Below are 14,983 nucleotides of genomic sequence, written 5' to 3' on the forward strand. Positions count from 1 at the left end.
ATGGTAAGTTTTGAGGTGGACTTCCTATAGATGTAGTTGAGTAAATGTCCCACATTACAAATGTAGGGTAAGGGAGTTAGAGAAGGCGAGGTTTGGAAAAAAAAAAAGACACCGGCACTTTACAGGAACAGATCACATTTAATGAGGTGAGAAGGGGCAGCAGTCAGATTAGTGAGCTTCTGCACTAACCCAAGAAAAGAGTAAGTATATATAGGCATACTTGTGGAAATCTACAGTCTTAAGGGGGCCTGTTCTTCTCCAAGGTTGTCTGCAGTAGTTATCTCTTAAACAGCTAGGGCAAGGAATTCTGGAGATTGGCCAGAGGCTGGACTGGCTGGGAGCTGAGCATAATCAATCTTTATGGCCATTTTTTTTCTCCGGGTGGGAGAGTTCTTTGTTTTCTTAGAACAGTGGGGAGGACTGGGAGGGGAGTTTTAACTCCAGGCTATTTTGAGCCTTATAACTTCCTTCAGTAAACACCTGGATGGGTTCTATGCTCTAGGCATCAAGGGTCCCATACTTTGTCCTTCCTGCAATCCTGTCTTGTCCCCCATCATGACTTTCACCCAGCCTTCCCTGAATCCACTTCCAGTGCCCATCTCTGAATGCGCCCGCCTCTCAGGTTAGCTTTGACACTACCTGCCTGCTGGTGTCTGTGATTCATCTAAGGAGAAGCCCAAAGTGAGAAGAAAATGGAGCCTCTGAAAAGCTTGGGGCCAAGAAAACACAGGAAAACAATCAGGAGCACCACACAGAAAAAAACCCGTTCCTTTTGTGAACAGAGAAAAAAAGAACCAATACCAGGGCTGGGATTGCAAGCTGTTGGGAACTAAGAGGAACTGTGAGAGGAAGCCGTGGTAGGAAATGCCTGGCCTCAGAGATCAGAGCATGAGGCCCCAGGAATCTCAGAAACGTGGCTCCTCAGCGAAGTAAGGCTGGCATGTGATAAATTCCCCAAATTTATCATTTCTCTTCACAGTCCTAAATGTGGAATTTTGTGGCATTGAAGACAACCGTCAAGGTATTCAGCATTTTTGAAGACTGTTGCAGAAGAGGTCATCAGAACAGGGTATAATCTCATCATGGAGGAAAAAAACCTTTCTGCTCATAATTGCTTCTTCTAACCTATATTGTTTTTATAGTCAAGTAGGTTTTGACACCTTTATAAAGTTGGGTTACTTAAGTCACATGGAGTCACCCCTCAGAGACATCTGCTAATTAAAAAGCACAAAGGCAGGTCCTAAGTGTTCTGTGTGGTCCATAATAAGAGGCGCAAGGACCCATTTGGAAGGGCTCCCTCCAGAAGTTGTTGTGAAACCATCAGAAAGACACTGGGCTTCTCTGAGAACCAATAATGAAGCAGGCCATGTGACTCCAAGACCCAGGGGTTCTTAGCACAGAATGTTTAAGGCTAGAACTCTGTCCTCTGTGTACAGTTGAGCCTGCACATGTGTTCCTCTCCCACTTGGGACTGTAGAGAAGTGGGTGGAAGCTGAGAAGGTACACATAAATAAAACAGACGCACGAGGACATGCATTTGCCCGTTTACCTCATCAAAAAATGGATTGTTCCCTCGCTTGATTCTTGTTCTGTGCGTCTGGCCACAGATGTGGACTTTGACCACAGGCTTGATGTTGTTGCCACTTAACTGCCGGCCCTCGATCACTCGGACCCGGATCTGCAAGTACAGAAGGGAGTCATCACTGAAACTTTCCCAGCATAATGTGTAAGAGAATCCACAGGTGTCACCTTGGCTCATTCGCCCGTAAGGACCACTGAAACCAGGCCAGCGCAGCTTTGCAATGTACTGGTGCTCAAGGACTGGGAGCGTCCACCTGCGCCCATTCTCGTGATGGGAACTGGGGTCAGGTGGCCAAAACCAAGAGCGGTCATGGGCTTGCAGTAGTCTAGAACTGGCCTGGGAAAGTGAAGGGCAGGGTGGAGGCTGCTGCCCAGAGTCAGCCTCCTACCTGGTCTTCCTGATCCCTGGGAGGTACTAACACCCTCCATGGCTATCTCCCAAGGAAGCAGCCAGAGCTGTGAGAAAACACAACACCTGTGCTTCCATTCCTTGATTAGCTCTTGGGCTTCCCTAGTGGCTCAGATGGTAAAGAGTCTGCCTGCAGTGTGGGAGATCCAGGTTTGATCCCTGGATTGGGAAGATCCCCGAGAGAAGGGAATGGCAACCCACTCCAGTATTCTTGCCTGGAGAATCCCATGAACAGAGGAGCCTAATGGGGTACAGTCCATGGGGTCACAAAGAGTCAGACATGACTAACTCTCTCACTTCCTACCACAAAAGGGAATTTTATTTCTCTGAAGAGCCTCATCCGGATTGACAACACTTACTGCTGCTTGCAGAAGAAAGATGGGGAGCTCTTCTCATTGAGTTTATGCCCTTACATCCCTTTTTACTGGTTAAGCCACTGCCCACAGGCAGAAGCTCTTCTAACACCACCACAGTTGCCAGAAGCTGGACAACACAGTGTTGGTACAACAGGGATGTGGGGCCCTGGGGCTGTTCCTACCTGGAAGTCCTGTGGCTTGTTAGACAGCATGCGGCGGCTGCTCTTCGCTTTCGTGAGCCTCCGGGCAAGGTGAGCTTCCGGCACGGTCCCTCCTGGCCCCCTGGGCCCTGGGCCCCTGACCGTACTGTCCAACATGTCCTCATCACCTCCATCTTCCTCTTCTTCTGAAATACCAAAAAGGGATGCATTCAGAGACAGTCCTCATCCTGTATGAGTCTCAGCATTCCAGAGAGTTTTCCATGCTGCTGAGGCAGCAGGTGAGGGAGACGCTTCTTGGTGACAGTGACTTGGGACAAGCTGTGACTCAGATCTAGATTATTTAGGCACATGTGTTCACGTGCAACACGGCATTCATTCGGGCTGTTTTCAAGGTGACTAGGAGAATGCCAGAGGCCATGGGGAGCTGAGAAGAGGAGATGGTATGGATGGACCCAGCCAGCCCATCATCACTCAGTTCTGATCTGGGAACCAGCTTGAGGTCAAGGGTCTGCCTGAGGTTAGGACGGTGATGTGTGGAAATGCTGGGGAAATTGGAGACTTGGGGAGACTTCCACTCCACCCTTCCCACTGCAGGTCTTTTCTCTAGAACTTTCCTCGTGAGCTCTTGCACTGTCTCCTTTCTGCCTGAGTTTCCTGATCTCGAATGCCCTCTCCATCCTCATGGTAGGAGAGAAACTGGCCTCCAGTTTCCTGCCAAGCAGACCGAGGTGGTCATCATACTCTCGCTCCACCCTCCCGGTCTGTCACCTCCACACGCATCTGTCCCCTAGCTTCCCTTCACACTCAGTGGGGAAAACACGGTTCGAGTGAACCCCCTCCCATCCCTGAGACCCCACTTTCTTTTGATTCTTTGAGGACCCTCTAAATGGTCCCCCCTTCAAGTACCTCCAGTGGCTCCTTCCCCATAGGGACCTTCCCTCTGCCTTCAAATATGCACGGATCTTTCTCTCCTATCAAAAACAAACATCAACTCCGTCTTCTGTGTTTCTTCCTTTTATTACTCACAAACTTTTTAAAACTTAATGACAAACTTCAGTTATTGTTTTCTTAATACACAGAAAGTTTAAACTCCTGATAACCTGTACAATATAAGACTAGAAGACCAACTAACTCCCTTGTCTAAAAAATACCAGCATTTGTACTCCCTGCCTTTGGATCCTGAACCTCCTCCTTTACTGATGATCCCATATGGAAATGGTAGGAGACAATTTCCATATGGAGTCATCTGCCAGTCACTCACATCATAGTATGAATTAGTTCCATCCAACTGCCCTGTAGCATGGCTCTTAAAGCTTGGGCTTTGGAGTCATGCTGTCTGCGTGGGAATTCCAGTTTTGAGCTATGTGACTCTGAGTAGTCTCTCAATCTGTTTCAGTTTCCTCGTTCATAAAAAGGGGGAACTAATGGGATTTACCAAAAGGTTATTGTAAAGATAAAATTAATCTATACGCAAGGCCTTTAATATAGTGCCTGGCACAAAACAGCTCCCGACAAATTAATCTGTTTTTTTTTCTTTAAACTTTTATTGAGAAGTCCGTTTTATTGGAGCACTTCCTAAAGAGCAGTAATGGGGTAGGGAAGGGAGGCAGTCAGTGAGCAGCACGGGGGACAGGGCACAGAGTGAGAAACGGACAACCACAAGGAAGTAAAGGGTCTCCCCAGCGCTTAGCCCAGGGGGAACATTCCTCCTCACCACCCCTCCATTCATGCTCGTCCCATCCGAGTCTGGCTCCTGTTCCACAAAGACCAACCACGACCTCTCCTCGATAAGCTCAGGACCCTTCCCGAATGCTCGTGCTTCACCTTCCATGGCTTTGGACACTGGGATCACACAGACTTCTGTGAAGTGAGAAGCTCTCCTCCTGGCACTTTGCAGGGTCTTCCGAGGCCGCACCCTCCCCAACCCCGTCTCCAGTTCATCGCGCGTGCCTTCCCGCTCTGTTCCTCTGCTCTCTGCTTCTTTGACCCAACATTCTCTGGAGCCACACCTCAGTCTTCCAAGAAGTCACAAACTCACAGAATTTTGACAAGAATGGACCTTAAAGACCTTTGATCCAGAGACTTCGCTGGTGGTTCAGCAGTTAAGAATCTACCTGCCAAAGCAGGGGACACGGGTTCAATCCCTGGCTCAGGAAGATTCCACATCCCACGGAGCAACTAAGACCATACGCTGCAACTACTCAGCCTGTGCCCTAAAGCCCGTACTCTGCAACAAGAGAAGTCACCGCAATAAGAAACCCATCCACCACAACTTGAGTGGCCTCTGCTTGCTGCTGAAGGAGGAAACAGAACAAGCTCTATCTTGAAAGCAGGACTCCATTTAGGGCGGGGCTGTGGCCTTTGAGCTATACGCTCAGTATCTATGGAAATGACATACCAACTGGAAAACCAGGCCCCTGGAAAAGCCCCAGGGCTCGTACCTAGACTCTCCATCCCTAAAAGAATACCCTAATTATCTGTGTAACCAAATAGAATCATACATTCTATTATGCTTACTGGGGTATGACCACAGGCCTATTGATAATTGTCCACTGTTAGCTACCTGGGCTTAAGGCATATGAATCACGGGTTAACTTTGATTGTATCTTTCTTTTCCACTGTTCAGACTAGTTTCAGGGAATCTGGGGAGGTGGGTTTGGGCACGTACACTTAGGGTATATAAAGTTTTCACAAAAACTGGTCGGGGGTCCTTGGCTAAGAGGAGACTCTGCCTTGGGCCCGCCGGTGTAATAAACTGCACTCCACTATCTGCATTGTCCTTCTGAGTGAGTTTGTTTCCCGGAACGCGTGGCTACAACACTGCAACTAGAGAAAGCTCACACAGCAACAAAGACCCAGCGCAGTCAAAAATAGCTATATAAAAGAAATAGAAAAATCAAGAGCATAAAGATAAAATTTATTTTTTTTTTTTTCAAAAAAAGATCTTAAATCCAACCTGCCCCTCACCCTGTTTTATAGGTAGAAAAACTGAGGTCCAGAAAGCAGAAACAACTTGTTACATTATTAAGAACTGAGCTAAAACCAAGACCACATCCGCGTTCTCCCTCACTGGTTTATGACTGGATCTAGTAAAGGCAATGCTCTCTTCCTGGTTCCTCAATATCTTTGTCAGGACACCAGGAAACCCCAGAGAAGCCACAGGTGAAGAATGGCTACCTCTGCCACTCCAGTACTCTTGCCTGGAAAATCCCACGGATGGAGGAGTCTGGTAGGCTGCGGTCCATGGGGTCGCTAGGAGTCGGACACGACTGCATGACTTCACTTTCACTTTTCACTTTCATGCATTGGAGAAGGACATGGCAACCTACTCCAGTGTTCTTGCCTGGAGAATCCCAGGGACGGGGGAGCCTGGTGGGCTGCCGTCTATGGGGTTGCACAGAGTCGGACACGACTGAAATGACTTAGCAGCAGCAGCCCTCTACACAATAATCTGGGTCTCTTCTTCCCTATTCTTTTTTTTTCTAAAAAACATTTTATTTCTATAATTGCTAATTTTACTTACAATTTTTGGCAACATTAATAAAACAGTAAATTTTATCTGAAAGAACAAGCAAAACAGACAAGGAAACTCACAAAGGGCAATAACAAAACAGTAATCTTAACAGATAATCAACGTACCTGTTAACAAAACAAAGTGACATTGCCTCAAAAAACACAGAGGTTATCAATAGAAAAACAGAACTCCTGAAAGAACGCAACTCGCTATTAACTATCTTTTACTTGCAGGCACAGAAACTGACTCGAGCTAACTCAGTTCTAAGAGAGAAGCAAAACCCTTGATGATGATCTCTTCCCAGCATTTTGAAACACTGGCCTTGCTTTTTCCTCAAGCAAATTCCATTTCCTCCCAATCCAAAGAATTTGCAACTGCTGTTCTCCTTCCTGGAATGCTCTTCCTCTAGGCCTGCAGGGCTTGCTACCTGCTTAATTGTTTGACATTTCCTTTGATCTATCCAGTTTCAGCACTGTTAATTCACACAATGAAATCTCCAACCCTCTTTTTTTCCTCCTTCTCCTTAAAGGCGCTTTTAAGTTTCCACACTATTCGTCATTCTCCAGTCTAAATTTCCTAGGTTTGGGACTTCCCTGGCAGTCTAGCAGTTAAGACTCTGTGTTCCCAATACAGGGTACATGGGTTTGATCCCTGATCAGGGAACTATGATCTCGCAGTTTGCATAGTGCTGCTGCTGCTGCTGCTGCTAAGTCGCTTCAGTCGTGTCCGACCCTGCGACCCCATAGACGGCAGCCCACCAGGCTCCCCCGTCCCTGGGATTCTCCAGGCAAGAATACTAGAGTGGGTTGCCATTTCCTTCTCCAGTGCAGGAAAGTAAACAGTGAAAGTGAATTCGCTCAGTCGGGTCCAACTCTTCACGACCCCATGGACTAGCCTACCAGGCTCCTCTGTCCATAGGATTTCCCAGGCAAGAGTACTGGAGTGGGTTGCCATTGCCTTCTCCATTGCATAGCACAGCCAAAAGAAATAAAGTAAATTTCCTAGATTTTCTTCTTCTCTGTTCTTAAAGAAGCATCAAAAGAAGGGCTTGCCTGCTGCCTGGATGCAAGTTCTCAGGATGCCCTTCCTACTGTTCTCCACCAGGTGGGCTCCTCACCTCCCTCAAGTTCCAGATGAAACAGTCTTAGTCTGTCCCACCCATCCGCACCGGATGGAAAGAATCCCTTCTCCTGCTAGCACACATAGTTCTATCCTGTCCTCACCACGTGATCTTGCATCTGTTGGACTGTGGGCCTCCTACTACCATCCACTATTCAGAAGCAGGGGGCTTGCCCTTCTCTTCTTTGTACCTGCCCCGTGCTGGACACACTCCCTCCTTGTCCACAGCAGGGGCTTGATGAATGTGGAATGAGGACATCCTGACCCTTACTCCAGCTTTCTGGTATTGTTCTCCAGCAGTCTGGCAAAGTTCCCACTCGGAGCTCAGGCAAGAGCACACTGTGGTTAGGGGTTGCCCCTCTCAAACCCGGCTCCAGCCTTAGGGAAGCCCAGAGGGTCAGGCTCCCCTTGTACAAACCTGTTTCAGACTGGGCAATAGCTGGGCCACATGCTTTAGGTTTCCTCCATCTAAGACAAGGGCTTCCCCGGTGGCTTGGTGGTAAAGTATCCACCTGCCAATGCAGAAGACATGGGAAATGTGGGGTTAACCCCTGGGTTGTGAAGAACCCCTGGACGAGGAAATGGCAACCTACTCCAGTATTCTTCCTGGGAAAAATCCCATGGACAGAGCAGCCTGGTGGGCTCTAGTCCATGGGGTCCCAAAGAGTCAGACAGGACTGTGCACACACAACTAAGATGAATGTCCTTGGGCCATTCTCGGCCCAAAAAGGATTTCCTCCCTGCTGTGGACTGTTCCATGTGGGGTTGGTGGTTATTCATGGCAGTTGTTGTTGCTGTTGTTCGGTCGCTCAGTCATGTCCAACTCTTTGGGACCCCATGGACTGCAGCACGCCAGGTTTCCCTGTCCTTCACTATCTCCCAGAATTTGCTCAAACTCATGTCCACTGAGTTGATAATGCCATCCAACCTTCTTCTCCTGCCCCCAATCTTTCCCAGCATCAGAGTCTTTTCCAATGAGTCAGCTCTTCTCATCAGGGGGCCAAAGTATTAGAGCTTTAGCTTCAGTCCTTCCAATGAATAGTCAGGGTTGATTTCTTTTAGGATTGACTGGTTTGATCTTGCAGTCCAAGGGATGCTCAAGAGTCTTCTCCAGCACTACAGTTTGAAAGCATCAGTTCTTCAGTGCTCAGCCTTCTTTATGGTCCAACTCTTACATCTGCACATGACTACTGGAAAAACCGTAGTTTTGACTATATGAACTTTTGTAGGCAAAATGATGTCTCTGCTTTTTAATATGCTGTCTCGGTTTGCCATAGCTTTTCTTCCAAAGAGCAAACATCTTAATTTCATGGTTGTGGTCACTGTCTGCAGTGATTTTGGAGCCCAAGAAAATGAAGTCTGTCACTGTTTCCATTGTTTATGGCAGAGGAAGTGGTAAATCATAGCCCTTTGCAGTGCTGGGCTCTGAACAAGCCCTAATCACTAACCTCTTGATGGATGCTCCAGAAAGAGCCTGCAGGAGACAAAGAACCAGTTTATTCTGCAAACACCTTCTGCTAGTCAGACTTTAGGTTGAAAGGAAGGATCAGCAGGAAACTGCACCAAGTGATCCCTACCACCTGCATCTCCGAGTAGCAGGAGAAAGTTTATTTGGGCAGGAAATCACCCCTTTATGTGGGGGGAAGCTGCACAAGATTAAACAATGCTGACACCCTAAGTGTTCCAAAGAAGGACCAGGGCCCTTAGGGCACTGCCAAACTTCACACAGCACAAGCTGTTTCACTACCCAACTTGAGCCGCTGTGCTGGCATGCTCTGTACTGAGACCCAGGCGTAAGCTGAAGAACGGCTAAGAGGATCTACAAAGTATGAGTGTTTCATAACCACAGGGAGCAACAGTAAACCAGGAACTGCTGACTGAATAGGAAGTTGCTGGTGGTAATTTATTCCTAGGACTGTTGTAACCAAGTAGCACAAACTGTGCCTGGAAAATCCCATGGAGGGAGGAGCCTGGTGGGCTGCAGTCCATGGGGTTGTTAGGAGTCAGACACAACTGAGCGACTTCACTTTTCACTTTCATGCACTGGAGAAGGAAATGGCAACCCACTCCAGTATTCTTGCCTGGAGAATCCCAGGGATGGGGGAGCCTGGTGGGCTGCCATCTATGGGGTCGCACAGAGTTGGACACAACTGAAGTGACTTAGCATCAGTAGCAGCAGCAGCACAAACTGAGTGGCTTAAAACAACCGAAATTTATTCTGAGAGACCCAAATCCCAAGATTCTAAAACCAAGGTGTTGGCAGGGCCATGCTCCCTCAGAAGCCTTTAGAGAAAAATCCTTCCCTGCCTCTTACTAGTTGGTGGCTCCTGGCCTGTTCCTTGGCTCATGGCTGCATCACTCTAATCTCTGCCTCCTCCCCCACATATCCATGGGTCCTCACCTTTTCTCACAGGACACCAGTCATTGACCTTCGGGTCCGGTCTATTTAAGGATGACTTCATTTTAACAGATTACATTCTGGAAAGACCCTGTTCCCAAATAGTTCACATTCTGAGGTTCTGTGTAGACTGGAAGTGGGGAGCGGGGGACACTGTTCGACCCACTACACTGGCCATCTTTCAGATCTTTCCAGTTTGGTCCTTCTGGCACTCCAGTCCATAGTCTGCAGCCACACATGCTGCCACAAGCTATGGATCACATCGTGTCCCCGCTCCCACTTCCTTCATGTCCTTGCTTTTCTCCCAACCCCTCAGGTTATGGGATCTAACACGGCAACTACGCCTCTAGGTGCCCCTCAATCCCTCCCTTGATCGTATTCACCTGGTTCATTTGACTCTCCACTGACTACACTCATTCACAAAGATAACTGAACTTGGACACACACCTTACTGACTGCTACTGCTAAGTCACTTCAGTCATGTCCGACTCTGTGCAACCCCATAGACGGCAGCCCACCAGGCTCCGCCGTCCCTGGGATTCTCCAGGCAAGAACACTGGAGTGGGGTGCCGTTTCCTTCTCCAGTGCATGAAAGTGAAAAGTGAAAGTGAAGTCGCTCAGCTGTGTCTGACTAGTGTCACTTTAATTTCATGATCTCAAACCTTCAGCGGACTCACAGGATTGACCAGGTATCATACCAAGGCATCTACCTCCAAGTTGTCCTAAATCTTGGTTTGAGATGGCCATTGATTGGCCAAGACGGTCAAATCCCTCTACCCTTTTGAACTCCCACCTACTTTTACCTTGAAAGTGTCCAATGCTCTGTCCTCCTCACCATCAACTAATGATCTTACTTCTTATTTCACAGAGAAAACAGGCAATCAGGGTGACCAGGACCATCCTGACCAGCAAGCACCTTTATCCAAACACTTCCCATGCCTCTCATCTTTTCCACCTATGCACTTCTTGGGTCACCATCCCAGCTAATCTTCTTTCATTCCTTGATGGAGACTTCTTTCTATATGAATTTTTTTTTTGGTCAATATTTACTATTTCCTGTTCCTAAACACAGCAACCTTGTTTTTCCAGAGTCCTAGAATGTCAATCTCTGCCTGTGATACTAACTATGCTTCTCATGACAAGGTCTTGTTAAATGGTGGTACTGGTTACGGCAGAATTTAATTACCCTGGGCCAAAGGTCATGGCAAAATCAGGACCAAGAGTTGGTATGATACAATCAGTGCAAGTTAAAAAGTATGAAGCAGAACAGGAGAGAGTAAATTTATAAGCATGAAAATATTTTGGAGATGACATGCTGATTTATCTGGAATGTTGAATAATAACTTTGCTGGGTTTCTAACATGCTGGAATAAATGTCTGCATTCAAGCATGAGCAATTCATTCTCTCTACTCTGGTTTTTGGGGTAAATCACACTATATGGGCCCTAAGAATCTTATGGAATATTTCCAATACATTGACCAAAGCAAAGGTACCATAGAAAGGTCTGTAAATGAACAGCGATACAAACATGGGCTTGCAGGGAAAGTCTGGCAGCATCTGCCTTTGATCGATGGACACCGTGAGCCCATCTAGGAAATGCTGCCCAAGAGCTCTGAGTCTGGACAAGATAACATTAACCAGATTAAAATGCTCAACTCTAGGGCTTCTCAACATGAACTCCAAAACTGGCCTTCAGGGGCTTCCCTGGTGATCCAGTGGCTAAGACTCCATACTCCCAATGCAGGGGGCCTGGATTCAATCCCTTTTCAGGGAACTAGATCCCACATACTGCAACTAAGAGTTCATAGGCTGCCAACTGAAGATCCTGCAAGACACAAGGAAGACTGAAGATCCAGAGGGACACAACTAAGAAACGGGGCTGCCAAATAAATTACTGAAATGAATAATATTTAAAAAACAAAAACAACATCAGCCTTCATCAGGATCTCCTGGAAGTTCCTGTTAACCATACAGACTGGAGGGATTGCACTTCAGATCAGTCTCTGAAGCTAGGTGCTGGAAATCTGTACATTTAAAGATTTCCCCTGATGATTTTACTGTGTCTAAAATTTAAGAACCATCTGTGTATTATGATCACTTTGATTTTCCTAAATATCCTCAGTGGGAGAAATAGTCTAATACCATCAATTTGCTGGATAAAGCCAATTAGAGACCCAATCATAGAAAGAGTACCTACAGTTGATGTTCTAACACATTGGTCATGTTTCAGGGCAGCTCTGAACAACAGTCCCTTGTCCAGAACATTTTCCATGGATCCTCAAGGTCTATTAATCCTCAGTCTGGGGGCTTCCCTGGTGGCTCAGTGGTAAAGAATCCGCCGGCCAATGTGAAGCGGTAAAGAATTCACCTCCCTGGTCCAGGAAGATCCCTCATGCCACGGAGCAGCTAAGACCATGTACCACACCGACTAAGCCTGAGCTCTACAGAGTCTGGGAGTTGCAGCCACTGAGTCCACTTGCCCTAGAGCCTGTGCTCCGCAACAAGAGAAGCCGCTACAGTGAGAAGCCTGCACACCACAGCTAGCAAGTAGCCCCCACTTGCCACAACTAGAGAAAAACCCAAGCAGCAACAAAGACCCAGCACCGCCAAAAAAAAATCTTTAATTTAAAATAAATATTCCATTGAAAAAAAACTATCCTCGGTCTGGTACTCCTAGACCTCAGGAACATGCTTCCCTTTTATTACTCTCTGGATGTATCAGTCACTTTGGCCTATACTCTGGTGTTCGCCAAAATGCCCTTCTTGAACAAAAATTTAAACCATATCTATTGCTCATCCACCATTCACTCATTCATTCATTCACTCAATCAACTGAGCATTTATTGAACAATTATGGTTTTCCAAGTGCTGTACTAAGTAATAAAGATACACAGTTGAAATATAGCCCCAAAAGTATTTTCTCTAAGAAATTGTTTCCCATGTAATAATTAGCTTAGTCTTCCCTTGAGGAATTTATTATATTTAGCTCTGATCTACAATTATGTTTATATCTTACCTCTGTACTGAAACACAAGCTCCTTGGTGGCAAATAATTCCTTTCTCTCTTCTGTATGCTCCACAGACAGGTGTCAGTAAGTGTTTTCTGAACTGGACTAAATTTAACTTCAAGCAAAATGACTTTGGCATCCATGGAATGGAATGAATTTGAAGCAGCCAAGTCTAGCTACTTTTTTTTTTTTGCATTTCTAGAACCAAAGGATATACACTTTAAACAGATTGTTCTTCAAAAATAGATGTGAGATTTTAAAAATAGTTTATTCTGGCCATGGGAATGTAGGTTCCAGTCAAACTAAATGACATCTGGCAAACCAAGTCAGCAAAATAACAAACTTTCAGAATGTCAAGCTTGTGGTCTGAGTCAGCCCACCCCTCTGTCATAGGAACAGTCTCAAGAGGCAAGCAAAGAAAAGTGGACTTTTTGACACCATTCATGTTCAGTTAAGTCACCAAGGCCCCAGGGTATGCAGCCTTTGTCATTTTGACATTAAGAGCTTCAAGGAAGCCTTCCTTAAAAATGAACCTCTTAAAGAATTCCCTGATTGTCCAGTGGCTAAGATTCTGTGCTCCCACTGCAGGGAGCCAGGATTCAATCCCTGATTGGGGAACTAAATCCCACATGTGCAACTAAGAGTTTGCATGCCACAACTAATGATCCCACATGCAGCAATTCATCGAAGATCCCACATGTCACAACTAAGACCCAGTGTAGCCAAATCAATTAAAAAAAAAACGAACCCTTTAGATACAACACCAAAGATCTGATCCATGAAAGCCGTCATTGATAAGCTAGGCTTCATTAATATTGAAAACTTCTGTTCTGCGAAATACAATATCCAGATAATTAGAAGACAAGCCAAGATGGTGAGGAAACATTTACAAAAGATACACGTGATAAAGGACTGTTACCCAAAATATACAAAAAACTCTTAAAACTTGACAATCACAAAATAAACAACCTGGTTTAAAAACAGGCCAAAGATCTTAACAGAAACCTCATCAAAGAAGACACACAGTTAGCAAATAAGCATATGAAAAGATGTTCTACATCTTACGTCATCAGAGAAATGCAAATTAACACAATGAGATACCACTACACAGATATTAGAATGGTCAAAATCCAAAACACTGACAATACCAAATGTTGATAAGAATACGGAGCAACAGGAACTCTCCTCAATTGCTGGTGAGAATGTAAACTGGTACAGCCACTTTGGATGGCAGTTTGATGGTTTCTTACAAACTACGCACACCTTACCCTGCTGCTGCTGCTAAGTCGCTTCAGTCGTGTCCGACTCTGTGCAACCCCATAGACGGCAGCCCACCAGGCTCCCCCATCCCTGGGATTCTCTAGGCAAGAACACTGGAGTGGGTTGCCATTTCCTTCTCCAATGCATGAAAGTGAAAAGTGAAAGTGAAGTCGCTCAGTCGTGTCCAACTCTTTGCGACCCCATGGACTGCAGCTCACCAGACTCCTCTGTCCATGGGATTTTCCAGGCAGAAGTACTGGAATGGGGTGCCATTGCCTTCTCCGATACCTTACCCTATCATCCAGCAATCATGCCCCTTGGTATTTATCCAAAGGAGTTGAAAACTTATGTCCACACAAAAATCTGCACACGGATATTTATAGCAGCTTTACTTATAACTGCCTTGCAACTTGGAAGCAACCAAGATGTCCTTCAGTAGGTGAATGGGTAAATAAATTATGGTAAATCCAGACAATAGAGTATTATTCAGAAATAAAAAAAAAGAGCTACCAAGTCAAGAAAAGACATAGAGGAAGCTTAAATGCACATTACTGAGTGAAAGAAACCAATCGGAAAAGACTGTATACTGTATACTGTGACTGATTCCAACTCTATAATATTCTGGAAAAGGCAAAACTATGGAGACAATGAAAACACCAGTGGTTTCCAAAGGTTAGGGGGTGTGGCTGGGGAGAAGATGAATATGCAAAGCACAGAAGATTTTTAGGGCAATTAAAATATTCTGCATGATACTATAACGACAGATATATATCATTATACGTTTGTCCAAACCTTAGAATGTACAACACCAAATGTGAGCTCTAAGGTAAACTATGGACTTTGGATGATTATGATATGTCAATGACGGTTCATCCTTTGTAAATTAAAAAAAAGTACATTCTGCTGAGTGACGTTTATAGTAGGGAAAGCCATGCATAGGCAGGGGCAGAGGGTATATGGGAAATCTCTGTATAGTTTGCTCAATTTTGTGGTAAACTAACATTGCTCTGAAAGATGATGCTGCGAAAGTGCTGCACTTAATATGCCAGCAAATTTGGAAAACTCAGCAGTGGCCACAGGACTGGAAAAGGTCCGTTTTCATTCCAATCCCAAAGAAAGGCAATGCCAAAGAATGCTCAAACTACCACACAATTGCACTCATCTCACACACTAGTA

General features: G+C 45.8%; 1 protein-coding gene across 5 annotated transcripts in view; it reads right to left on the reverse strand.

The window, feature by feature from the left end:
* The window catches only part of MYOF (myoferlin), a 178,743-nt gene that overhangs the window by 102,273 nt on the left and 61,487 nt on the right, over positions 1 to 14,983 (reverse strand). For all 5 annotated transcript variants that reach the window (XM_019952911.2, XM_019952909.2, XM_019952910.2 and 2 more), the window contains exons 6-7: positions 2,529 to 2,692; positions 1,550 to 1,678 (exon numbers count right to left, since the gene is read on the reverse strand). In XM_019952911.2, the coding sequence (XP_019808470.2) occupies positions 1,550 to 1,678; positions 2,529 to 2,692 (293 nt within the window). The remainder of the gene's footprint in view (positions 1 to 1,549; positions 1,679 to 2,528; positions 2,693 to 14,983) is intronic.

This window comes from Bos indicus, chromosome 26 (assembly GCF_029378745.1).
Source record: "Bos indicus isolate NIAB-ARS_2022 breed Sahiwal x Tharparkar chromosome 26, NIAB-ARS_B.indTharparkar_mat_pri_1.0, whole genome shotgun sequence".
In the NCBI taxonomy this organism is placed as follows: Eukaryota; Metazoa; Chordata; class Mammalia; order Artiodactyla; family Bovidae; genus Bos; species Bos indicus.